Source organism: Schizophyllum commune (assembly GCF_000143185.2).
Source record: "Schizophyllum commune H4-8 unplaced genomic scaffold SCHCOscaffold_6, whole genome shotgun sequence".
Classification (NCBI taxonomy): domain Eukaryota; kingdom Fungi; phylum Basidiomycota; class Agaricomycetes; order Agaricales; family Schizophyllaceae; genus Schizophyllum; species Schizophyllum commune.
In genome coordinates, this window is record NW_026089543.1 from 2,414,246 (window position 1) to 2,436,299 (window position 22,054).

At 57.1% G+C, this 22,054-nt stretch overlaps 12 protein-coding genes across 12 annotated transcripts; 7 read left to right on the forward strand and 5 right to left on the reverse strand.

The window, feature by feature from the left end:
• The first annotated feature begins 603 nt into the window (after nucleotides 1-603).
• Nucleotides 604-1,733, forward strand: SCHCODRAFT_02543314 (uncharacterized protein). The gene is made up of 4 exons (XM_003031969.3): nucleotides 604-941; nucleotides 994-1,130; nucleotides 1,215-1,315; nucleotides 1,370-1,733. Exons 1-4 carry the CDS (start codon nucleotides 761-763, stop codon nucleotides 1,620-1,622), a joined length of 672 nt encoding a protein of 223 aa, XP_003032015.2. The 5' UTR covers nucleotides 604-760; the 3' UTR covers nucleotides 1,623-1,733.
• Nucleotides 1,734-1,767: 34 nt separating this feature from the next.
• Nucleotides 1,768-3,054, reverse strand: SCHCODRAFT_02627407 (Redoxin). The gene is made up of 7 exons (XM_003031541.2): nucleotides 2,878-3,054; nucleotides 2,726-2,812; nucleotides 2,582-2,651; nucleotides 2,449-2,525; nucleotides 2,336-2,398; nucleotides 2,203-2,277; nucleotides 1,768-2,149 (listed from the first exon to the last, which is right to left on the reverse strand). Exons 1-7 carry the CDS (start codon nucleotides 2,956-2,958, stop codon nucleotides 2,087-2,089), a joined length of 516 nt encoding a protein of 171 aa, XP_003031587.1. The 5' UTR covers nucleotides 2,959-3,054; the 3' UTR covers nucleotides 1,768-2,086.
• An 822-nt stretch (nucleotides 3,055-3,876) lies between these two features.
• On the reverse strand, nucleotides 3,877-7,168 carry SCHCODRAFT_02701738 (actin-like ATPase domain-containing protein; the record flags this gene model as incomplete). Its single annotated transcript, XM_003031539.2, has 9 exons — nucleotides 3,877-3,921; nucleotides 3,978-4,115; nucleotides 4,165-4,300; nucleotides 5,076-5,321; nucleotides 5,383-5,708; nucleotides 5,765-6,466; nucleotides 6,526-6,633; nucleotides 6,685-6,793; nucleotides 6,852-7,168. The coding sequence occupies 9 exons, from the start codon at nucleotides 7,166-7,168 to the stop codon at nucleotides 3,877-3,879; spliced, it is 2,127 nt and encodes a 708-aa protein (XP_003031585.2).
• A 225-nt stretch (nucleotides 7,169-7,393) lies between these two features.
• SCHCODRAFT_02627417 (mitochondrial carrier) lies at nucleotides 7,394-8,871 on the reverse strand. Its single transcript, XM_050345407.1, has 5 exons — nucleotides 8,674-8,871; nucleotides 8,601-8,621; nucleotides 8,396-8,550; nucleotides 7,632-8,341; nucleotides 7,394-7,584 (listed from the first exon to the last, which is right to left on the reverse strand). The coding sequence occupies exons 1-5, from the start codon at nucleotides 8,763-8,765 to the stop codon at nucleotides 7,465-7,467; spliced, it is 1,098 nt and encodes a 365-aa protein (XP_050200235.1). The 5' UTR covers nucleotides 8,766-8,871; the 3' UTR covers nucleotides 7,394-7,464.
• A 711-nt stretch (nucleotides 8,872-9,582) lies between these two features.
• Nucleotides 9,583-10,957, forward strand: SCHCODRAFT_02668284 (uncharacterized protein; the record flags this gene model as incomplete). Its single annotated transcript, XM_003031968.2, has 3 exons — nucleotides 9,583-9,826; nucleotides 9,883-10,275; nucleotides 10,332-10,957. 3 exons carry the CDS (start codon nucleotides 9,583-9,585, stop codon nucleotides 10,955-10,957), a joined length of 1,263 nt encoding a protein of 420 aa, XP_003032014.1.
• A 459-nt stretch (nucleotides 10,958-11,416) lies between these two features.
• On the reverse strand, nucleotides 11,417-11,900 carry SCHCODRAFT_02579783 (uncharacterized protein; the record flags this gene model as incomplete). The annotated part of the gene is made up of 2 exons (XM_050343901.1): nucleotides 11,417-11,734; nucleotides 11,790-11,900. 2 exons carry the CDS (start codon nucleotides 11,898-11,900, stop codon nucleotides 11,612-11,614), a joined length of 234 nt encoding a protein of 77 aa, XP_050200236.1. The 3' UTR covers nucleotides 11,417-11,611.
• A 1,502-nt stretch (nucleotides 11,901-13,402) lies between these two features.
• On the reverse strand, nucleotides 13,403-13,822 carry SCHCODRAFT_01305395 (uncharacterized protein). The gene has a single exon (XM_050341414.1). It carries the CDS (start codon nucleotides 13,694-13,696, stop codon nucleotides 13,448-13,450), a length of 249 nt encoding a protein of 82 aa, XP_050200237.1. The 5' UTR covers nucleotides 13,697-13,822; the 3' UTR covers nucleotides 13,403-13,447.
• Nucleotides 13,823-13,945: 123 nt separating this feature from the next.
• On the forward strand, nucleotides 13,946-14,690 carry SCHCODRAFT_02627426 (uncharacterized protein; the record flags this gene model as incomplete). The annotated part of the gene is made up of 3 exons (XM_050345408.1): nucleotides 13,946-13,958; nucleotides 14,220-14,504; nucleotides 14,553-14,690. 3 exons carry the CDS (start codon nucleotides 13,946-13,948, stop codon nucleotides 14,585-14,587), a joined length of 333 nt encoding a protein of 110 aa, XP_050200238.1. The 3' UTR covers nucleotides 14,588-14,690.
• A 669-nt stretch (nucleotides 14,691-15,359) lies between these two features.
• On the forward strand, nucleotides 15,360-16,097 carry SCHCODRAFT_02304379 (uncharacterized protein). The gene has a single exon (XM_050342312.1). The coding sequence runs from the start codon at nucleotides 15,475-15,477 to the stop codon at nucleotides 15,892-15,894; it is 420 nt and encodes a 139-aa protein (XP_050200239.1). The 5' UTR covers nucleotides 15,360-15,474; the 3' UTR covers nucleotides 15,895-16,097.
• A 240-nt stretch (nucleotides 16,098-16,337) lies between these two features.
• Nucleotides 16,338-18,776, forward strand: SCHCODRAFT_01094803 (uncharacterized protein; the record flags this gene model as incomplete). The annotated part of the gene is made up of 6 exons (XM_003031967.2): nucleotides 16,338-16,436; nucleotides 16,549-16,557; nucleotides 16,619-16,702; nucleotides 16,758-17,550; nucleotides 17,605-17,913; nucleotides 17,962-18,776. The coding sequence occupies 6 exons, from the start codon at nucleotides 16,338-16,340 to the stop codon at nucleotides 18,774-18,776; spliced, it is 2,109 nt and encodes a 702-aa protein (XP_003032013.1).
• Nucleotides 18,777-20,291: 1,515 nt separating this feature from the next.
• Nucleotides 20,292-21,264, forward strand: SCHCODRAFT_02627439 (uncharacterized protein). Its single transcript, XM_050345409.1, has 2 exons — nucleotides 20,292-20,617; nucleotides 20,672-21,264. Exons 1-2 carry the CDS (start codon nucleotides 20,545-20,547, stop codon nucleotides 21,088-21,090), a joined length of 492 nt encoding a protein of 163 aa, XP_050200240.1. The 5' UTR covers nucleotides 20,292-20,544; the 3' UTR covers nucleotides 21,091-21,264.
• A 181-nt stretch (nucleotides 21,265-21,445) lies between these two features.
• SCHCODRAFT_01305434 (uncharacterized protein) lies at nucleotides 21,446-21,820 on the forward strand. Its single transcript, XM_050341415.1, has one exon. The coding sequence runs from the start codon at nucleotides 21,554-21,556 to the stop codon at nucleotides 21,758-21,760; it is 207 nt and encodes a 68-aa protein (XP_050200241.1). The 5' UTR covers nucleotides 21,446-21,553; the 3' UTR covers nucleotides 21,761-21,820.
• Nucleotides 21,821-22,054: the final 234 nt, after the last annotated feature.

Sequence of the window (22,054 nt, forward strand, 5' to 3'; positions counted from 1 at the left end):
ACTGGGACTTTTCGTATGGACTGGACTTCGGGATTCGGAGCTGCATTATAAAATCAATCATCGAAACGGGTCGGAACGCTATAGCTTGACGTGGAAGCCATTGGGCAAACTATGGCGCTCACACACAATGCAATGTATGCTAATTTCAGGAGGACAGGAGGACTATGGGGGATTATGGGTCTGCGTGGGTTTAGTCACACGCTGTGACGCCCGTCACTCCTGATCTGCGCCACCATGGGCAAGGGGAACCTTGTATCGGCTTCTCTCCTCTCTCTTCGAATTGTGTGGCGAATTCTTGACTCTAGAGAAAGGAGAGAAAGAAAAAGGTACACTGCAATAGACACATTTTTCCCAGACGGGTGTTCGCTCACCTGGAGCTGGCTTCGTGGCTCTACCGCGGTTCTTCGATGCGCTGACCGCTCTTTGAGAGTCTTCGTCACCTTCTCTGGTTGAAATGCCTGCTTCCGTGCATCATACTCCTCTACGGTCGTCTGGCCCCGTGACCCATGTTCATAAGTGCGTTTTCCCTGAGATTGCAAATGACTGGATCATGGCACCCTGCGGTCTCATTGACGGTGCGTGAAGGTTGTCTACTTGGTCATATAACTGCGTACGCTTTACACTCTGTCTCACCGAGTTCGACGGCTGCTCACACTCAGCAAATGCGCTTCCCGGCACTACGGCAGGACCGTTGTCCTGACCTTCCATTCTCTATCATGAGGCGCCTCCCGAACCGAAATACGTACGAACCCTCGGAACAATGATTCGGTCCTGCCATTGGTGCCACAATGCCACGCACTGTCGTGTACTTAAGGCGAGGACCACTTCACCTTTTACTACAAGTCTCGTCTCCTTCGTGGCACAACACCATCTCTATCACGCCACTGCTTTGTCTCCTGCGCGCCTCACCTTCAAACTTTGCACCAGTCAAGTCATTACTCGTAAGTATTTCTCCCATGTCCATTAACAGACGATCGCTGACGCTTGCCACAGCTGCGATGTGTCGCTTCACCGCCTTGACCACGAATACAACGAACACCTGTGGAAACCACAGAGTCGTTATCGCTGCCGATACGGCTGGGATGGAACCGGCAGTAGCCGCCAACGACGAGACGCCCGATGCCAATTTTGTGCGTAACGTTTCCTGTATATCGTTTTGGAAAAGCTATTTTGGCTGGCGTGGCCACAGGATGCTCGCTTACTCCCAGCCACAGATTCCCTGCAATAATCCTCTTTGCCAATACCAGCCAGACCACGAAATCAAGGTCATTCATAACGGGAAGGGCTGTTATGAGCTGGGTTGCGAGACGGGACCGTAAGCGCCCTCCATACGATAGCATGCTGGAGTGCTCAAACACGTTTTTTCTAGCTATATCGGTTCCTTCGTTTCAACATGCACACCTGCAAAGAACGACGCCGACGTCTGCGACCTGGTGGGGTGCGAGGAGTGCAATGGTGGCTGGCTACATTGGCACCGCTACAAGGGGGAGGCATTTGCACAACCATGGCCCGAGCCATGCATTCCCAGGCATTGCCGTGGCCATTCAGAAGATTTTTCTCGGCAACGCCTTCAAGATTGGGTTCGCTCTCAGGCGCAGCCTGACTATATGAAGTACCCCTAGTCTATCAGCCGTCCTGTCAGATCCATATGCCTTGAGTTTGATTTTTCCCCTGTCTTATAACTTCGCTTCAAAGTCTGTCATATTGCTGCGTGCACCGTGCGTTTTTTTTCTTGTCCTATCATGTCTAATGTCTAATAGTAGGCATCGTTGATGACATATTTTCGCTCTATACGTGGACCTAGCACATGCAGTATGTACGATATACATGAGTCACATTTGAATGCAAGCCCCTGCATATACAATGGATGGACGTAGTCTCCGATTGCGTCAATGATGGACGACGGCGCCAGCTACCATCCCCAAACGTGGCGCACGAGACCAGAATGGTAAACTTCCGTCCAATCACCAACCAATCCTGGGACGATAAAGAAGCTAGCTCTCCAAGTTCATTCACCATAAATGTACATTGGGTTTCTATCTAGTTTACATAGCTATAGCAGGCTTGACGGTCACACGAAGGTCGCCTAGAGCTTCGAGAGGACAGCATCGGCGCTAGAGACGCTGAGCTCGCCCGGGTTGGGCTCGGCCTGTAAAGTCGTGTCAACGCTGTGAAGACGCCAGGTTTGACCGCAAAGCGTACCTCAATGTACTTGACAGTGAGGTCGTCGATGATGGCAGCCCAGCGGCCAGTGCGGATGCCAAAGCCCTTGGAGGACTGGGAGTTACATGTAAGTGGGAAAGCAATGATAGGATATCTCAATGGGAAGACGTACCAAGTCGACAGAGAGGCCGAGCTGGCTGGCCCAGGCCGCGTTGGCATCGGAGAGGGCAAGAATCTAGAAGCACGGTAAGACTGAAGTCGTCAACATCACACAAGCCAATTCACCTTGTCCTTGAGGCCCTCAACGCGCGCCCAGCCGCTCATCACGAAGGGGTCGTTCGCAGCCACGACAGCGATGATATCTGCGGTGGCATCGTGGGTCAGATGGCGCCATAGCAGTTTCGATAATCGCACGCACCGACACCCTTCGCCTTGAACTCGTCGTACTTCTTCAGATAGGGTGGGAGGTGGTTGACGTGGCAGGTGGGCTAGAGCACGGAAGAAGGGGGAAGGGCAAGGATGAGCCGGTGGGATCTTGGATGGCGAGCGGCTTGCGACATACCGTGAACGCGCCCGGGACGGAGAAGAGCACGACCTTCTTCCCCTTCCACTCCTCGGTCGAGTAGGGGACCGGGACGCCGCAGGCGAGCTGTACGGGCGAGAGACCCATCGTCAGCTCACAGCTCATCATCAGCGATGGACGACGCGACGCACCCCATCCTCGAGCTCGGGGCTGTAGGGCACGTAGGTGAACTTGCCCTCGGGGAGCTTGTCGCCGACCTTGATCGATGGCATTCTGGGTGAGTTCTAAAAGCTGAGGTGAGAGTTAAGGATAAGATGCAGGGCGCGTCGAGCTGGCGGCCTCTTATACATCTGGGCGCTAATCATCACGTGTTCGCTCACGATATATAAGGTAATCCTTCCCCTGACGAATCCCCATCCAGTCGGCACCCACAAATCCGCAGGCCCTTGAGTTCGAGCATCTGCTGATTAGAATAAGACCGCACGTGTATATGGTCAATCAGCAAGGACTTCTACCGGGATTCGTCGCCCTACAACCGAGATACGCGACAGTGCCACAATTTCGCCACCGTCACCGTGGTTTAGAAAGCCGGCACGTGACGAATTTCTACAAGTCGGCGAAGTGACGCGTTCCTCGATAGAGTCGTTCGATATCTTACTCAGAGGAAGATGACGTTCGATGCCTAGCCTCGCGGAAGGCGGTGGCGACTCGCAGGGTACCTTCTGCGCATCGGTCGGCAGGTCCGAAGGCATAACGTCAACCCATGCATCGAAGATGAACATATGATTGTCCTTCTCAACCCCATGAGCCGACACTCACCTCCTCCCGAAGGACGCATACTTCAAATGTTGGGACGCGTAGTCGTCCATGTTGATCCCACACCAATGAAAACGAGTGGAAGGGTTCTTTCGAAGGGAGCGAGGACCAGCGACAAGACGAAGGGCAACAAACAAGATCCATCGTAAAGGGCACTGGTCCCGGATTAAGACGAGTACTAGAATATGTACAGCGTGGAACGTGAAGGGCGTGATCGTGAAGGAATAATAGTAGTACATCCGAAGAAGCAGGTGAGAGGGATGGGAGGTGCGGAAGGATGAGGCGTGAAGGGTACGGAAGGGTAATGCGTGGAAGGGGTGAGGGAAGCGCGTGGGTAGTGGGTGAAGCGCTTAGGTGACTGCTAGTCCAGGAGCCTACTTGTTTAGCTCGGCCTGGCGCGCCTGGAGCTCCTCGTGGGTCTGTAGGGGTCTAATCAGCTTATTGAGTCCAAAGGGAGGTAGACATATGTACGCACCGCAGGCTCGGGAAGGCTGCTCAAGACCTCGGGCGCAGGGACGTGCGGGTCGCGCGCGTGGTGCGCTTCCATGCCGCCATCGTGGCGCATGCCGCCGCCCGGCTGGGGCGGGTTCAGGTCGGCGGGGTCGTTGGACTTCTGCATGGGGTGTCAGGAATCAACGAGTCAGCTGAGGGTATACACGTACAGCAGGGTGCGGCTGAATGGAGACCTGCTGGTCCTCCGAGGTTGCTGCAGCTGCAGCCACCTCCGGCTCGGCGGCGGGCGCGGCCTCCTCCTTCTTTCCCTTCTTGCCCTTGCGGCTGAGCTTAGCCTTCAACTTGCTGAGGAACCCGGGCATCGTGGTGGCGAGTTAGAAAAGGGGCGGACGGGTACAAAGGGGTTCAGGTGTCGATAGTGATAGGGAGCCGCTGGAAGATGGAACGACCGCTGCGGGGCAGCTGGCGTGAGCGGCGGTAGGAAGGTGCAAACGGCGTGGGCGCCTGCGGACGGAGGCGGACGCGAGGAGGACCTTATAAGACCTTGGCCACGAGCCCCATGACGTCCTCCCCAGCGTGTCTCGCATCGCGCGCGGGCAGAGCCGAGGCGCAGGCGAGGCCGCCGCATGGATCGATGGTTGCCGAAGACGAGGCGTGGGTTTTTCGTGGTCCGCGCAGAAGATAATTCACCAAGACGCCGCCATGGGGTCTTGCACAATGGGAGAAGCAGACGAGATGTTGGGGAATAGCGCCCGCGAAATCGTGGGGAGTTCATGGAAGAATTCCATTATCGCACACTGGCCGGCCCAAAGATGGCTTCGCGAGCAGGGAAGAATGCAAGATGCCTGCAATGCAGCTCGGACGTGCGCGGATATAGCATCCAGGCAACAGGAAGAGCGCCAAGCAGCCAATGGGCGCTGGGAAGATCGACGCAGGTGACGTACTCGGGACCAAACGCGGATACACGTGCGCTGGCCATAAAACCTTCCAGGTTGGGATGCGCGATGTGGGCATGCTCCATCCAGTAAACGCGTTATCTCTGCGTACAGAGACACGCACAATAATCGAACGTATAATAAGCACCTACCCTAATCCTAGCACTCACGCCCCCGCCACTCACGCCCCCACCTGCATGCTCGCCGGCTGCGCCTCCGCTGGCGGCTGAGGCCGGTTCGCCGCAATATTCACCACAGGCGGTGCGCCCATGGGAAGTGGACTAGTAGTCCAATCCGGGAGCAACGTCCTCCCAGGGGAGCCTTTTGGCCTGTTGTTGCCAGCGTTCGGGCCAGGAGACGAGATCTGCATGGCGTCCTGATTCTCGTCCCATTTCTCCCGAGCGACTTCGGATCCGCCAGTCTTAAGGGAGCTAACGCAAACCATCAGTACTGTCCACTCCACTGAATTCAACCAGCAGTGAGAGTACTCACCCAGCCAATGATCCCCCGACCCATGCCATCGTTGCTGGCGTGAAAGCCGGTGCTCGCCCCGCATTCCTGTTTCCATCCCGCGGCGGAGATGGGTTATTCAGGATCGCTACATGAGGTATGAGCGGTCTGAGGACGCCATAAGGGTCATATGGAGGCGGTGGGGGCGCCTTGCCCTTTCCTCGCCGCGGACGGTCGTGCGAGACGAGGGGCGGGGCCATGGCGCGGAGGAGTTCCGAGTGCAGGCGAGGGATGAAGCCGGGGAGCATGGCGGTGCCGCCTGTAATGAGGATGGAGGAGATGAGGGTCTTGCGAAGGTCAATGGGGACCTGAGGTGTGGTTGAGTCAGACTGGACGCCATTAGTTTGCGAGGAGAGATGCGCACCATGAGTAGTGCATCCAGTATCACCTCCGCCACACTGCTCTCATCTACATCACCACCTTCAAACAGAACTTCCGCCGCACGCTCGCGCACCCAGCCCGGCACGACCAGCAGTCCCATCCCCGTGCCCGTATTCTGCGACGCGGGCGGGGTCACCGGCAGTCGTATATCTGTCGCACTCGAATGCCGTGTGTACAGCGCCGCCAGCTGCTGGAGATTATTTCCCCCATTTCCCCCACCCCCGTCCCTTCCCTCACCGCCCGTCCTCGGCAAGCTGACCACCGAGAAATCCTCGCTCTCCTTCGTACTCGACAGGTGCGAAAAGTCGCTCTCGCTCTGCATCCCGCTCTCCCGGGAGAACCCTGATTCCCTCGAAAACCCGGAGTCGCTCCTGTGGAAGCTCGGCTCGTCCGCTTCTGATGAGGCGGGCGTGGGGTCGCGGAGGTCGGCGGCGTGCGCGGCCATGCTGGAGCCGACGAAGCAGCAGCGGGCCTTGATGTCCTCGACGACGGCGGTGGTGAGGATGTCTTCGGGGACGCGGACGGCGCGGTTTGCCGCCGGCACGTTGACGGCAGAGGAGAGGGAGGTCGGCGGGGGGAGGTATGTGCCGAAGAGGAGGATGAGGTTGCGGAGGTGGGTGGTGAGGCGGGAGCCGGCGAGGGGGGTTGTGCGCAGTTGTGGGTAGAGGGGGCGAGAGGCGAAGATCTGGCGGAGGGACAAGGTTAGAGGCAAGGGAGGAGGGGAGGAGGGTGTGGCGCACGTACGGGTAGGGCGACACTTTCGAGATGTCCACAGTCGAGGACGAGGCCCGTGATGCGGCCTACAGTGAAGAGGGATAGCAAGTGACTGGACGCGAAGGACACGGATGGAACCTGATACTAGGGTGAGATGCAATTCGGCCTCATTGTGTTAGACGCGCGCACCTGCAGGTTCTCAAACAATATTCGCGCCAGCATCTCCTTGATATACAGCGGCAGCAACGGATGCTCAATTAATATCACCTTCCTCGCCTTCGGGTCCGTCAGCAGCGACCTGCCAGCCTCATCAGTTTCCTTCCCCATCCTCTATGAACCAGTCATACCCCACTCACTTATGAAAGACCGATCGTAACCTGCTCTCCAGCCGTACTTCCAGCAACCGCTCCTCCTCCGCGCGCTCCGCCGGATCTGACGCTCGTTGAAGGTTGTACAGCTCCAAATCCGCCGAGCCGCTGCCGTAGACGACGTCGCGCGGGCGGCCCTCGCCGCTGAAGCCGACCTTCCAGATGCGCGAGCCGGGGTCGATGATGATGCGATCCTCGACGCCGTAGAGGGAGTGTCTCCTAGTCGTCGTGTAGTGGGGGGATGCATGAGAGAGGTGGGAGCTGGAGAGGCGGTTGTGGGTGGGCGTCGAGGGAACCGTGGCCATCGCGGTGGTGGACGACAAGCGCGCGACGCGCGATGCACGCCGGGCCGGTGCCACTGGCTTCGTCATGTGCCGAAGTTCGACTTTCGGCAACTCCTCTCTGTTGGAGTCCAGTGTGGAAAGGACCATTGGAACAATGGAATACTGTAGATGAGTTCACTCCAGTGACTGTGATCCCACTACGAGAAGAGCACTGCTGTTATGCTTGCTCGGGAAGCCAGCACTTCGTCCAGTTCTTCACCTCGAGATGAATTCATGCGTCATTACATTGCAGCCAAACTACTACCCAAATCCTGAGATCATCTGAAGAATCTTGAGATTAAGAGAATGATAGCCAGAGCCCAGCGTTCAAACTGCTCCTTCGTCAGGAACAGCAACGCTTGGGACAAGACCGCCTTCGTGATTTGTGATTGCATGCCCTGCGCCTGGTCAGCCAACTGTGAAAAGTAGAACAAGTACACCGCACCTGATACCACCCAGCCACGCCCTCCCTCTTGTACACCCGCTTAAGGACATCGAGCGCCCCTACGTGCCTCGAATGGTCCTTGTGATGCTGCTCGTGCGGCCTCGGCGCCTCCCTGTGCTGCTCCGCCGCCGCCTCCGCGTCCGCACTGCGCGCCTGTATCCTCACCTTCGCCATGATATACGGATACGTCACGACCGTCGCCAGCGTCTTGCTCAGCGCGCCGACCGCAAACGTCTGCGCGGGCGTCATGCTCCGCGACACGCCGTTCCCCGCCTTCTCCTTCGCGAGCAGCAGCAGGCTCTTCACGCGCTCGTACATCCCGTACGTGATCGCCGGGTTCACAGTCAGCACGAGCCCGGGCCGCAGCCCGAGCCAGAGGCCCGCGTAGCCCTCCTCCTCGATGATCTCGCGCGCGACGGAGAGGAAGGAGTCCTCGTCGGGGCCGGTGGCGAGCCCGGTGGCGGGGTCAATGGTGGTGCGGGGGGTGGAGGCGCCGGAGCGCGCGCGGTCGGGGCGGCCGACCTGTTGGCGGGTGGCGATGACAGAGACGGGGATGGTGAAGATCTGGGCGAGCGCGCCGGCGATGGCACCCAACAGCAGCTCGGCAGCGGTGGAGAGCGGGGGGAGGGCGGAGCCTTTGGGTGCGTTGCGGCGGAGGCGAGCGATGTAGGAGCTCCGGACGAAGGCGTAGAAGAAAAAGTAGGCGTATTCTGGGTGGGGGAACTTTGATTAGTGGGCTAAGCTGGATGCTTGGATTGACGCACGCATGGAGAAGGTATTGAGCATCGTCGCTGCGAAGCCACGGTACCAGCCCATGATCCCCTCGCGCTTGTATACCCTGAGCAGAACGCGGAGCATGGAGACGTCCGCCTTCGTCTTCGGGCCGTCAGACGGTAATGCCTGGATGCGCGTCTTCGCCCTGGGACGTGTGAGCCTGCCGCTTGCTTCCTTCGTTTGTGGAATACATACACATCTAGGGGGTATACGACGCTGCATTGCTCGTCAGATCCTTTGGGACTGCGGCTCCCCAAGAACCACTCACGCAGTACTGAAGCATGCACCGAGAGCGCCTGCGAGCGCGGAAGCGAACGGCGTAAGCTGGACGGGCTTCATGGTCTTCACCTGCGTAGACATGGTGGTATAACGCAAGGTGGGGCGTCCGGTGAACGCCTTTGGGGCGCAGAGCGCTCCGGCTACGTCGTGCAGTTGCCGGTCAACGCTCGGTGCCCGGTGCTAATTGAGCCGACTGTGCATGTGATACGAAATGGACATGTTTTCTGTCTCTTTCTTCCGCCATGACGGTCACGACCAACATATCTTTTCTCACTGTGAACGTCTTTGACATTTGAGGTCGACGAGCATCCACTTGTGTGCGCGTGCAATGGTATTCAATCTCAGTTGACCTTTTCGGAACAATGACCATCTGATCGTCTTCCACTTTTCCGACCAACCGACCACCTGGTGAATGAGCTCGAGGGCAGATACGAGCTCACCTTCAGTCATCATGCGTTTCCGCCCCTCTCACTTGTCTGCTCCTTCCGGTTGACGAACACAAGCTGAATACTCGCTATCGCGATCGGACTTCGCATCAACCAAAGCTTGATGCGTGCTCGTCGCTCATTGCCTCAGCCTCTACTATCCTCCCAGCATCAGCAACTCCTGCCCTCTCCGTGTCAATGACAGGGCCTACCTATACGTTCGTTCAGAATCAAGTCATCACAGCTTCTCTGCGTCAAGACCTCCCTCTTTCCCTGCTGCATCAATAGCCCGTCAGTCCAGATGTCCGCTCTATGCGCCAGCGTCAGATTCCCGGCCTCTGCGCGGCTATCTTGCTTCCATCCTACCGCGTCCCGCGATGGCAGCAGTGCCTTTCCGCGCTCATCATCAAGGTGATGATCTTCCGCGAGATGAACTCAGTTCGGCGCTAGGCTCGCGCTACATATAAGTACAGATGATGTGCTGGCGCTCGACGTCCGCCCTCCTCACCAGCGACACCTCCACCTCTTCAGCATCTGCCCTGTCGGCCATGAGCGTAATGACGATCGACAACAATGACGGCTGGATCCTCTACAGCAGTGGCTGGACGACAAGCGGTTGCTCCAGAATGGATGGTGCTGATGAAGCGGCGGCGAGCCTGCACTGCATTGTTAGGTCGTCCATGGACCGACCAGCCCTCGCCGTCTTCACCTTCAATGGTAGGCTCACAATGTCTTGTATCCTCACTTCGGTATGCGATTTATTTGATTTGCAGGTACCGCTGTCCAAGTCTCTGGATGGCAGAACTCGACGTCTCCGCGTATGTCAAGGACGTTGTTCAGTGTGGACGATGGAAATCCTTCTTCCCCGTCAAGCACGGAACCATACATATACCAAGCTACTTCTCTCTCGCCAGGCCGACATACGCTATTCATCCAGGCCCATGAGGGGTTCGCCCTCGATCACATCGAGTACGCCCCAAGCGCTACGGACAGCAGCGCTCCCTCAAGCTCGTCGGATTGCGCGGTAGCCGCTGGCGCCATCGAGTCAGGAAGCAACAGCGATGCAGCTGCTCGGATCGTAGGCGGCATCCTCGGTGCGGCCATCATTGTCTTATGCGCCATCATCGCCTTCTTGCTCTGTCTACGTCGGAAGGAGCGTAGAGAGGGTGGGTTTAGCTATATTCCCTTTAGTCCTCTACACCCTAACTCATAATCCGGCCAGCCCGACGTGCTTCCCTCTCCGCTGTCCCCTTTGCCCGCCACCCACAGCTAAGGCGGACGCTCTCAGAAAAGCTCTATGCCTTCGACGGTTCGCAGTCTTGCGTCCCCAAATCGCCCACGCCGAGCTCCTCCTCGGATCTCTCGAAGAACCTTCCCGCGTCCGACCCGTCGAAGTACCTTCCCTCAGTGCCGTATGCGCCACCTCCCAAAGACTATACGACCCCCATACTGGGATACGCGCCTCGTTATACGACTCCTGCGCCAAATGACACGCGACCAATGAGGGTGCCCAAGCGTGCTCGACAAGGCTCTACCGCAGCATCGCCCACGCCCGCGCGGCAGACCTCCATGCCCGGCCACATACGCCGAAGCTCGTCGGAGAAACGGCTCCCTCGCAAGCCGGCACCGGCAGTGCACGACGATTACGGGCTGGTGCAGAGCAATAGGTTCACCTCGACGCATGCTGATGACGGCGGCGTGCCGAAGGGCAGGGAGCAGTCATTGTTTGGGCTAGCCCGCTCGGACACGCCGTTCTCAGATACGGACACAGAGCTGCCGAAGTACTCGCTGCCGTCGCCGACGCAGGGTTACGGGTGGACGTCGGAGAAGGCAAAGGAGAAGATGTAAGAGGATGAGGAGGGGAATCGATGTAGAATGCGGGACAGGCGGCTGCGCGAAGGAGGAGTCACCGCAACTGTCAGCGCAGCATATCTTGTGGGTTGGGATTTCTTGAATTTTTCTGTAGATTACACAGGGCGCGTCCAAGAAAGTCCCGGATCATGTAGCGATATCTGTATGTATGTACCAGTACACCATATATATTGTCCGCAGGAGCTTCTTCTAAAACGGCGAGGGGATCCTGAAGAACAGGATATACTGGGAACAAAAAAAACGACCATCAAGAGGAACAAAAATCAGTCGAAGCGGCGAGCATCGTGCGGAGCACGACGCGGCCGAGGAGCCCTTCGTCGGGGTCCAAGGCGACCCTCATGCTCATACGGACTCTGGCAACCGTCTGCCAGTACCAGCGGCGCCAAAGGTGGCCCGCAATACGTCTCGTAATTCTGGCGAAGTGCGCCATCATAAGCGGAATATCCTGCGCATTGCTGGCTGCCGCCCCGGCAGGTCTCGCACTGGCGAAGCCCGCAGTCGCGCGAGGAGCGGCTCGTTGTCTTGAGGTAGCCGATGAAGCTGGGGAGATCAATCAGTGGGAACGAGTGCGGTAGAATGTGAAGTATGAGGCGGGAGGGTAGAGGGTATTCTAAAAGGTGAATTTACTGCTTACGGGCCAATTGAGCAGCCGAGCTGGTCGCAGGAAAACCTGGGGTCGGCGTGGTAGGGGGATCTGGAATGACCGCGCTGGTAACGGCACTCAGGCATATTGCAGTAGGGCTGTGGCGGAGACTTGATCAGGAGGGCAAAGTGGGGTAAAAAAGCCGCCGTAAATCTCAGTACGCACCCCATCTTTGGTGACTCTCGGGATGGTGGGATCAGCGGGGTGGCCTAGTACGATGTTGTAGTTGCCACATCGGTTGGTGCTGTTGGTGAGATGAAGGGTGTAGCCGCACATATGAGGCTTGAGCAGTCGGATCAGAGAGTGAGAGTGAGAGGCAACGGTGGCAAAGACCTGTGCCACGAATGTCAAGACGGGTGGAGAGGGGGGAAGGGGAAGCGAACGCCTTCTCGCCTCCGAGCTACCCTTATATGCGCTTGGGCCGAGGGTGTGAATATGTGCGACTGACTCGAAGGCGCAAACGGTGGGAATAGTATGCGAGGATCTGCTGGAAAAAGCGGCGCATTCATCAACCCTCATTGTGACGGATATAGCAGAGACACATCGATACCGACTAAATGAGGTCGCAGGGCCCTTCTGGAAGGCGTGTGAACGCTAAGTAAGTAGGGACTGCATAGTCTGAGCGAGGAATATCAGCATTCTATAGCGGCGCTTATTCGAAGGTGAGGAATGGAAGTGATGTACGCATGTCTGCGCGGAGGTTGGAGGCGAGAAGCGGGTCCGTCAATTGGTGAGGGAGGACCATCAAGTCTGAGTCATATAGAGCCAGCCAATCATTACGGCCCCGCAAGTGTGGGTGGACAAACTGAGGTTGAGTCAAGGTCCCACGGTCTTCGCACTTCCTTTGCTGTATGTGCGCTATTGCGCGTATACCGGCTACGTTAAGCATGTCATGGATCGAGTCAGCGAACCTGATACCTGGCGAGCAAAGCACTACAAAGTATGGCAATGAACGAGCAGTTCCCATATTGATAGCATAGGACAGACCGCATACACGTTGCACTTGTAGAGAAAAGCCGCACACCGAGGGGATTACCTTGCTTGCAAGGTCTTACTCAGGTGCCTTTGGGCGGAACCTATTTCACAAATAAGTCCAAACATATGACGGTTGTTCTTGTTTCTTTCCTCTTTAAGCATCGAACAAGGTAGCGATTTCTCAGGAATTCATGCAGTAGAGAGTTGATCAACGAGTCAAGCAAAGCAGGCGCTGTAGCCTGGCAATAGCCGAGCGACGTTGCTGCATCCGAAGGAATTGCGGCGACGGTCACGCGGGCGACGAGCGCGTTGACCTCTGCGCTCTGCGTCCATCGGCTCAAGGCTCCTGCAGCAATATTTCGTTAGCCCGCCCTATTCTTCCTCTCTCTCACTCGATAACGCTCTGACCTGCACGTATTTGCTTTAGGCCCTTCTGCTGAGTCCTGGGGCAGGACATGCTGCCTGCTACAGCGCTCAGTCGGCCTGTCCGCGCGCATGTGGGCGGCTGTGGGCGTGCCCCCACGTGACCCACGTGATGCTGCGGGATCCTGCGAGCGGGACGCAGATCTAAGTGGTTCTCAGATGAGTAGAGATGTGTTGGGCCCATTAACGCTGCCGCGCCACCTGGTCTCGTCAGTAACGTGCGAGACGGCGACTCAATCCAAAACCACGCTCGTCCCTCGTGTCGCGATAAAGAGGAGGCAGAGGAGAGTAAGAGGTGAAGAATGGTTGCATCTCTCGACACGCGGCGCCATGTAGGACACTCGCTGTCGTGTAGATGTAGTAATAGGTAAGTAAGGGTGGCGCGAAGCGTCCGCCCGTGTTAATACATACAACGGTTGCCTTTCTTAGAAGTATTCACAAAGAGTTGTTGAAACCCATATACAACTATCCGTGTCTTCATGTCCAATAGCTAAGGGCACGGAGAAGTCCTCCATATAGACTCTCCACGCATAGACAGTAGGAACGAAGACAGATGAGCAGTGGGTCAGAACAAACACTCGGATGGTTCGGTCGAAGCTGAGGTAACAAGACTCGAAGCAAAGAGCAAGTTCGAGCGAGCCCGAATAAATGGAAAATAGAAGGCAGAGTATCATGAAGCCTTTTCTATAAGACACGATTTAGCCATGAATGTTGGCAGATATTTCTTGAGGAGAAACTTTGGCCACCGCAGCGTGCGTGTCACATGCAAGCAAGGTCGTCGGGAGGCAGGGCCGACGCTTCTCTAGTCTTACTCAGGTGCCTTTGGGCGGAACCTATTTCACAAATAAGTCCAAACATATGACGGTTGTTCTTGTTTCTGTCCTTTTTAAGCATCGTCTCCGAACAAGGTGGTGATCTCTATCATGGATCTGTGCAGTAAACAGCTGATCATTGAGTCAAGCGAAGCAGGCGCTGTGGCCTGGCAATAGCCAAGCAACGTCGCCGCGTCCAAAGGAATCGCGTAGACGGTCACATGGGTGGCGAGCGCGTCAGCCTCTGCGCTCTGCTTCCATCGCCTCGAGGCTCCTGCAGAAATGTTTTTTGTTTGCCCGCCCTCTGATGCCCTCTCTCTCTCACTCGCTAACGCTCGAACTAGCACGTATCTGCATCATGCCTTTCTCCTGAGGCCTAGGGCAGGACCTGCTGCCTGCTATAGTGCTCAGTCGGCCAGTACACACGCATGTAATCTGTGGGTGACTGTGGGTGCTACCCACGTGACCCACGCGATGCCACCTCTAGGAGCGGGACTTCAGCGAGACGCAGATCTAAGTGGTTCTCTGATGAGAAGAGATGCGTTGGGCCCATTGACGCTGCTGCGCCACCTAGTCTCACCAATAACGTGCGAGACGGCGACTCAACCCAGGACCACACTCGTCCCTTCAGCCTCGCCCAGCGCGTGTCGCGATGAAGAGGCAGAGGAGAGTGAGAGATGACCAATGGTTGAATTTATAAACACGCGGTGCCATGTAGGACATTCGCTGTCGTATACACATAGTAATAGGTAAGTCAGGGTGGCGCGAAGCGTCTGCCCGTGTTTGTACACACAAAGTTTGCCTTCTTGAGCAGTATTTACAAAGAACAGTTGAAACCCATACGACTACCCGCGTCTTCATGTCCGATGGTTAAGGGCCCGGAGGAGCTCCGTATAGACTTCCCACACATCGACAGTAGCAACGAAGGCAAATGAGCAGTGGATCAGAACACACACTGGGATAGTTCAGTCGAAGCCGAGGTAACGAGACTCGAAGCATAGAGTAAGTTCGAGCGGGCCCGAATAAATGGAAAAGAGAAGGCAGAGCGTCCTGAAGCCTTTCTTATAAGACAGGATTAAGCCATGTATGTCGGCAGATATTTCTTGAGGAGAAACTTTGGCCACCGCAGCGTGCGTGTCACATGCAAGCAAGGTCGTCGGGAGGCAGGGCCGACGCTTCTCTAGTGAGATGTTCATAACGTCTTACCGACTCGGCCTTCAGCTACGTTCCAAGATGAAGGGTTTCCATACTAAATGCAATGCAGGCAGGGGAGGACGACGGAAGATGAAGGTCGAGAGCACATTGTCCAATATGTGGGTCCAGAAGCACGTGCCACGAATTCTCACGGTTTTCTAGCCGACGCCTTCGAGCTTTATTCCTTCTCGTGCCCTCATTACCTTTGTCCTTGAATCAGGTCGCTGTCATTAAGAAACTCCTCACACTAACGGATACCATACTTCACCAACAATCGCAGGTTAACTGCGGCCGCTCGGCCACGACGACTGAGAAAATTCAACCGGAACTTGCAGATTGCCTCCATGAGCGGGACGACATGTGCCAAGATACTGGGACCGGATGCTGATTCGAGACGGTGAGACCCGGTCCTGAGTGAGGAAGCCGCATTCCATTGTTCTCCTGAAATGGGGGCACACCAACCGCAAAGGCTATTCCATGTTCGTCTATGGTCGACGAGGCACCGGTGCGAGGAAGCAGAGAGATGGCCTCGACGTCACGGATCGTCGTCCTACCTCCTCGCCTGGTTAGGAACAATGAAAGAGCTGAGTACAGTAGCTTGCATTCCTGGCGAGCGTGAGTCTGACTTGTCCCTGCCGCGCTGGTGCACGCGATCGATGCTAAGAAAATCGATGGTCGACAGCCTCGTTTCCGAGTACATTCAGCCTCCAGCGATGGAGCGGAGAGTACGTCCCCTCGAACCGTACATGCACGCTTGTCGAACTGATGGGCTGCCGAGTTTAGCTTGTCGCTGGTGCTTGAGCCATGCGCTTGTCTCGAGGAAGAGTTTCTTGCGCGCGCGGACGACGTGGGCGTACGGCGCTTGAAGCCTGCGTGCCGAGGGCTTTTATCTCGTGCTTCTCCCCTACGCGTGCTGGTGGGGTATGCCGGAGAACAATAGACCTGGCCGGCCGGCGGGATCACTCGCGATCGGCCGGGGATCAAGGTGTGATATAGACTGTGGGCGTGCGGAGAGGGAAAGACAATAAGAACAAGAGAGACATGATCGACATTCCCTCTCGTTCGAGCCCTTTTCTTATATTCGACCACGACGGCGAGCAGAGCGCCTGCTCGTCGCTGCCCGTGTCGCGCACCCGCCGACGACCGCGCGCCGCCGCTTGCCCGCACGTCAACCTGCCGTTCTCCGCAGTCAGATTTCGATAAGGCACGTACCTGGCCCCTCGTGCATCTGTTTCCGGGCGGTGCACGCGCCTAGCACTTATCAAGGCAAGATGGGATCCATGGCAGTGATGGTTCGTGATCAACCGCCATGTCTTCTCTCATACCCCAGCAGCCCCCACTGACCTTTCTGCCTCTCAAGACGGGCAGTCTCGCCGACATTCACTCAGATGGACCCATATCACCAGACGTGAGTTCCCCGGACACATACCGGAAGCATAGACTGACGGTAGCTCAGAACTGGAAGCGGGCGGTATACCGCCCCCCTCCCGCACGATTCTCAGTAGCGATGCTCCCGCCAGTCAAGTTTGGTGCGTAGTCCCAACCACCCCTTTGGACAGTACTGACCTTTCCATCAGGCTCGAGCTATAGCTATGGCATGCGCATCTCGCCGATCACTATCAGCTCGACACCTGGCGAGCGCGCCTCCATCTCGACTTACAATTCCCACTCGGAGTACGAGGCGCGTCGTCCCTCCTCCCCTCATACTCCCCCCTAATCTCGACACTAGATCTGGCGCAAATGGGAAGACTGCCTCTGGTTCCAGGAGACGCTCGAGTACGAGTACACCCGCCTCGCGCGCGAGAAGCGGCGGCGGCTCACCTCGGGCAAGGGCGTCAAGAAGAACGGCCTCTACGTGCACGACGCCGCCTCCTTCGAGTCTCTCCCCATGGGCCCCGACCCGACCACTGTTGCCAAGGACGTGCACGACCTCATTCCCCGCCTCACCAAGAAGGGCACCTTCTTCCGCGCGAGCCAGGAGACCATCGAGCAGCGCGCGACCGAGCTGCGCCGCCTCATCGAGGCGCTCTTCCGCGATGACGTGCCCGCGCTGCTGAACGACCTCCGCAACGACCGTATGGTGACCGACTTCTTTGGCTATTGGCGCCGCGACTATGACCTGGCGAAGAAGCAGGGGCGCGAGCCGGAGTTTGGCAGCTCGCGGAGCTCTATTGGGACGAACACGCAGTTCTCTGGGGCGCAATCGGAGGCGTCGGGCTCCCGATCGTCGGGCGGGAGGCACAACTCGTCGAGCAGTTTCGATTACGCCTCGGACACGACAACCTCACCACGGTCGAGTCGAACCTCAGGCAGCAAGCGTATCTCGATGTCCTCCTCGTCTTCATCCTCGAGTTCCTCTCGGCATTCGATGTCAAGTGCGGGACCCTCTGTTGTTGTCGTCCCCACTTCACCTCATATGCAATTTGGACATGATCCAGCGATTGACAAGCGCAGCTCAATTGGCCTGGAGGCACTCCCCGAGAACCACGAGATGTTGCTCAAGGCAGGCCTCGCGCGGAGAAGTACGACGAGCAAAATGGGTGAGCGACGCTGATTCGTTGGCGGTATTCCTGTAGGCTTACCGACTTCAGAACGCCGACCTGCGGTTCGTGAGTCTTGGCAAACAATGGACTCCGCGACGACATATCTCGAAGGCCTTTCGCTTTCTGATGGCGAGGATCATTGGCAGGAACACGCTCGGCGAGGCTCAATTGCAAGCGTCGCTAGTGTTGCCACGATCAGGACAGCAGACTCCGCAGACGCCGTCCTCCCTCGAGGAGAACTGGGCGCCAACCTCCGACGCGCCTCCTCCGCACGAGACCACTCCCCTTCTTCCCGCTACTCTTCAATTTCTGTCATTTCCCGCATGGATACCCCCACGTTCGGTGCGTCTTAAGCGAATGTAGAAGTCTCTCAATCTGACTGTCTTGCAGAGAAATTCCCTTTACCTCCTTTCAACGACAAGATGGTCAACCCTCCGGGTCCGACGTTCATTCGCCGACCCTCACAATATTCCCTTGAGGAGCCATACCCCATTCGCCCCGAGACACCCATGGGACACCGCGCTTCGATTTCTACCACCGGGTCCCACTTAGATATCCCCACCGTTTTCCCTCCCCCACGCACCTCCTCTATGGGCCCCCGTCGACCCCCCTCACCAGGTTTCCGGCCGACGTCTCCTATCCACTACGCGCACGACAGCGCAATTCCGCCCGTGCCCCCGCTCCCCGCCGGCATCGCGTCCTCACCCCCTCGTCCGAGTTCTGCGGCTGCCTTCTACCGCCCGCGCGGCTCTTCGACGGCCTCCTCGGCGCGCCCAGGATCCTCCGGCGGCCGCCCTGGGTCCTCTCATCCCTCAAGCTCGCGACCCAACTCCTCCGCGGGCACCGAACCTCAGCTCGCCATCAAGGCCGCGCACAACAACACCATCATCCTCCTGCGAGCAACGCGCTCGATCCCCTTCGGAGAGCTCCGGCGGCGCCTGCACGACAAATTCGTCAAGCAGGAGGGCGTGCCGCTCTCCGAGGACTTCACCGTTGCGTTCCACGCACCTCCTGCGGAGCCGCAGGTGAGCGAGGCGGCGGCGAGGCTCGGGGTCCGGCAAGGGCGCGCGCGGTCGAGCTCGCTGTCGGCGGGGATTCTGTCGATGCAGTTCATCAACTCGCAAGCGGAGTGGGAGCGCGCGCTGCAGGATGTGGATGTGGAGAGTGGAAAGTTGCATCTGAGAATTTTGGACACGCCAGCATGACATGATTTTGACCTGAACTTGAACGATACCACTGACGAACTGACATGATTCCTTTCTCTACTAACATGATTTTCTTGCATCACCAACATGATTTCGATTTCGCTGATGACCTCTTGTACTTTTTATTATATCGTTGTTTCCGTTAGATCCTCTGACTGACCTATGACGAAGCCGCGAAAGCTTCGGGCCACTTTCTTTGTACGCTGTTTTCTTCTTGGAGTGTAGGGTGTTTTTGTGAGGGTGTAGCAGTACCACTCATAGATGTAACATGTACCTAACTTATTTCGACAACACTGAATGCGATGAATGTAATATCCAAAACCTCAGTGGATATCGAACCTTACTCAAGTCATGAGAAGAGAGGATGTTGACGAGTGGACCGTGAGAACGTTGGCACGTGTCTCGGACCCCCATTCCCTAATTTGGCAACCCCCAATCCTGCTTTCGACCACCATCTCGCCGGCTTGAATACTGTAAATTGTGGCGACGTGGAATACATTTCACTGTTGCTGCTATTTGTCTGCTTATCGTCTAGTCTTCTCTGCAACACCTGGTTTCCGCGTTTCTTCTTCAACCACAACACGGATCTTTTTCTCTGCAATCTTCAACCTCGTCCTTTCACCGATGCAATCGGGGCGCTGTACGATGCGCGTCGTGCGGTCGACCCGATGATCTTGTGGGCGCGATACGTTGTCGCTTTGGCCCTGCGGTCGCAAGGTTCTGGCGCTCCTGCATGCGCTGCGGCACCGTTTCGTCGGGATTATATACCCCCGTCGCGCTCATAGCAGGCGTTCGTCTGTTAGCGAAGTCTACTGGGTCACATACTTCTCGGTCATAGTCAAAGGCCTCATTCATAGGCTGTAATACCGCAATTGGTCAGGCGGCGCTTCGCTACTGGTCAGACGCTACTCGCCTTCAGGTCAGCCGGCCCATCCCACTGCGCCTATTCCCACCAGATAAGCAAGTCGATACGCCAATCCTCCGCACCAAATAAGCGAAGCCACACGAGAGGGTATGCGGTGCAGGGACCCTTCTTCTAGCTGGGTGCGTGGCTTTGGCATGTTTATGGACCCTTGGGGCTCTGAATGTCGTGGCTCGAGACCCTAGAGTTGTCTTCTAGTAGGCGCTAAACTGACGCTGTCTTTCCAGCGGTAAACTTTGTATGGCGATATTTTCTCGGCGAGGATACAAGCTTTGCCAGGAAGGCCCTCGGCTATAACCGCTATCCGCGAACGACCTCCCAGCGGCGCAGCTTCTCATGAAAGGGTGAACACTAAGATCTCCCGAAGGTCATCTAGCGCGAGGCGGTACCGAGCGAGAGGCTTGGCCCGCACTTCATGCTGCGCCGTAGAAGGGAGAAACAGAGGACCTGAGAAGCGAAGGTCGGCACTCGCATACCTCCGTTCCCACTGACATCCGCTCTAGGGATGGTACCACAGCGATTCGAAAGAGGCACACGCGTACACCGCATAGGTCTCTCATGCTTGCTATTACTTCTACATCTTCTTACACATTCTCGGTAGGCGCAGAGATCCTACCGCGCCAGGCGGCGTAAATACGCGTTGCACTCGACTTGGCGCTCTGCACTTGCGGCGTACGAATCTCAGCCTCTCAGTCTCGCCAGCGGTGGCTACGAAAGCCTATACATCGGCTGCAATACCGCGTCAGTCTCTTTTCTCACTACCGCTCGGTCGCTTTCCATGCGTGCGTCCTTCGCACGTTTGAGACCTCACTTTGCTCCCGATATTACTGATACAGGATCGGGCGCATGAACTGCGAATACAATCATCGTTCTCGCAGCGCGCGCTCTGCAGCTTCGCCTCCTCTTCCTTATCTGGCCAGTGAGTGTTTCCTATGCTTCCTCTCTCTTCGCGCCCTCAGCTCGCTCTGCCCAGCCGTACACCCGCTTCCTCTCTTTCTCCATGCTTGGGGTTGCACCTTCTTCCCCAAAGCGTCTCCGGTCTCGATCCAGAATCTCCCCCATCTTCTCTCATATCTCTACGCGACGGTCTCATGGTCTCGGTCCGACTTCGTCTACTCGTGCTCCAGCTCTATCGAGATTGCGCAATCCTCGCGCGAGGGTGGCGCGCTCAACTCCTCGTTCTGCAATGCCACGCCCTGTCGCCTCTCAGGACCTTCCGTTGCCACTTGCAGACCCCGATACCCCTCGTCGCCACCCAGAACGCTCACGATCTGTCACCTAGCTCACTCCGTGCTCATCGGCTACATCTGTCGCTGCATGCGTCGAAGTTCGACGCGCGCGGTGATGGTCATCAGATCCCTGCAAACCTCCGCACGACCTTCGCGCCGATAGATGACATCGATGATGGGGTCGACCATAGTATCAGACACGAGACGAGTGCGGCGGTGCGCGCTGATGAACTCTATTCGCGCACTTATTGGGGATTGTTTGCTGCTGTATCGGTACGGGGAGAAGAGGCTACCGGCGTAATGTCCCAGATGACAAGGAGGGGATTCGAAAAGATAGGCGAGTTGGCCTTTTGCTACTGTTACTGCACTAAACCTTGCTGAACAGTTCGCAGCGGACCCGCGCAGATAGCCTTTGCGAGAGAGTAAGGAGGCGTCGTTCATATGACCAGAGCAGGCGCTTCCGATGACCCAAGCAGGCACTTCCAATGACCCAAGCAGGTACTACGAATGACCCAACGTAGTCGCTCAGATGACCCTCCATACGGCAGGTCAAAAGCTTTGCGCATACGGCATGTCCAGAACTACGCGCATACAGCAAGGTAGCCCTTCCATCAGATTCAATCCGGATGCAGGTCTCCCCGGCCATAACGTTAGCAGCGATACGAGAGTTTAGCTGCGATGCGGCGTGGAAGGCTAGGCGCGATGCGGCGGGGATGGAAGGTGCACTCGCGCGCCCATCTGTAGAAGACCTTACTCCGTTCGCGGAAGCCTGCCTTCCGTCGCGGGGAGGCGCGTACGGCAGTCAGACGGACGAGCACACGTCGCCCAAATAGCGCAGGGAATGGGCGCATAGCTCTGAGTGCCGCCCCGGGAGGACTACGCACGGCAGCCAGATCATGGCATCGCGCACGGCACCTCAGATTGAGTAGCGCGGCGCCCGTCAACTAGATCTCTAGGCCTGGAGCGCTGATGGTCGATGTTGAGCGCCGTAAGTACTGATGGTCGACCAGCGGCGTCTAGTACTCTCGTAAGCGGCCATTGCATCGACGGAGATTGACTGCAGGCCCGGGGGGTTCAAAGGTACATGTATACGACCTTGGGGTGGGAAGGTCTTACTGTGAGCGCTT

Bases quoted from the DNA above. Each gene is read 5' to 3' on its own strand.
- SCHCODRAFT_02543314 (XM_003031969.3), top strand. From the start codon at position 761: ATGATTCGGTCCTGCCATTGGTGCCACAATGCCACGCACTGTCGTGTA. The intron at 942-993 runs GTAAGTATTTCT...CGCTTGCCACAG, and splicing joins CACCAGTCAAGTCATTACTC to CTGCGATGTGTCGCTTCACC. The intron at 1,316-1,369 runs GTAAGCGCCCTC...CGTTTTTTCTAG, and splicing joins CTGGGTTGCGAGACGGGACC to CTATATCGGTTCCTTCGTTT.
- SCHCODRAFT_02627407 (XM_003031541.2), bottom strand. From the start codon at position 2,958: ATGCCATCGATCAAGGTCGGCGACAAGCTCCCCGAGGGCAAGTTCACC. The intron at 2,652-2,725 runs GTATGTCGCAAG...TCCGTGCTCTAG, and splicing joins CCGTCCCGGGCGCGTTCACG to CCCACCTGCCACGTCAACCA. The intron at 2,278-2,335 runs GTACGTCTTCCC...TGTAACTCCCAG, and splicing joins TCGGCCTCTCTGTCGACTTG to TCCTCCAAGGGCTTTGGCAT.
- SCHCODRAFT_02627417 (XM_050345407.1), bottom strand. From the start codon at position 8,765: ATGTCTACGCAGGTGAAGACCATGAAGCCCGTCCAGCTTACGCCGTTC. The intron at 8,551-8,600 runs GTATGTATTCCA...CACACGTCCCAG, and splicing joins GTCGTATACCCCCTAGATGT to GGCGAAGACGCGCATCCAGG. The intron at 8,342-8,395 runs GTGCGTCAATCC...TCCCCCACCCAG, and splicing joins GCTCAATACCTTCTCCATGC to AATACGCCTACTTTTTCTTC.
- SCHCODRAFT_01305395 (XM_050341414.1), bottom strand. From the start codon at position 13,696: ATGATACTCTGCCTTCTATTTTCCATTTATTCGGGCTCGCTCGAACTT.
- SCHCODRAFT_02304379 (XM_050342312.1), top strand. From the start codon at position 15,475: ATGGGGGCACACCAACCGCAAAGGCTATTCCATGTTCGTCTATGGTCG.
- SCHCODRAFT_02627439 (XM_050345409.1), top strand. From the start codon at position 20,545: ATGAACTGCGAATACAATCATCGTTCTCGCAGCGCGCGCTCTGCAGCT. The intron at 20,618-20,671 runs GTGAGTGTTTCC...CGCTCTGCCCAG, and splicing joins TCCTCTTCCTTATCTGGCCA to CCGTACACCCGCTTCCTCTC.
- SCHCODRAFT_01305434 (XM_050341415.1), top strand. From the start codon at position 21,554: ATGCAGGTCTCCCCGGCCATAACGTTAGCAGCGATACGAGAGTTTAGC.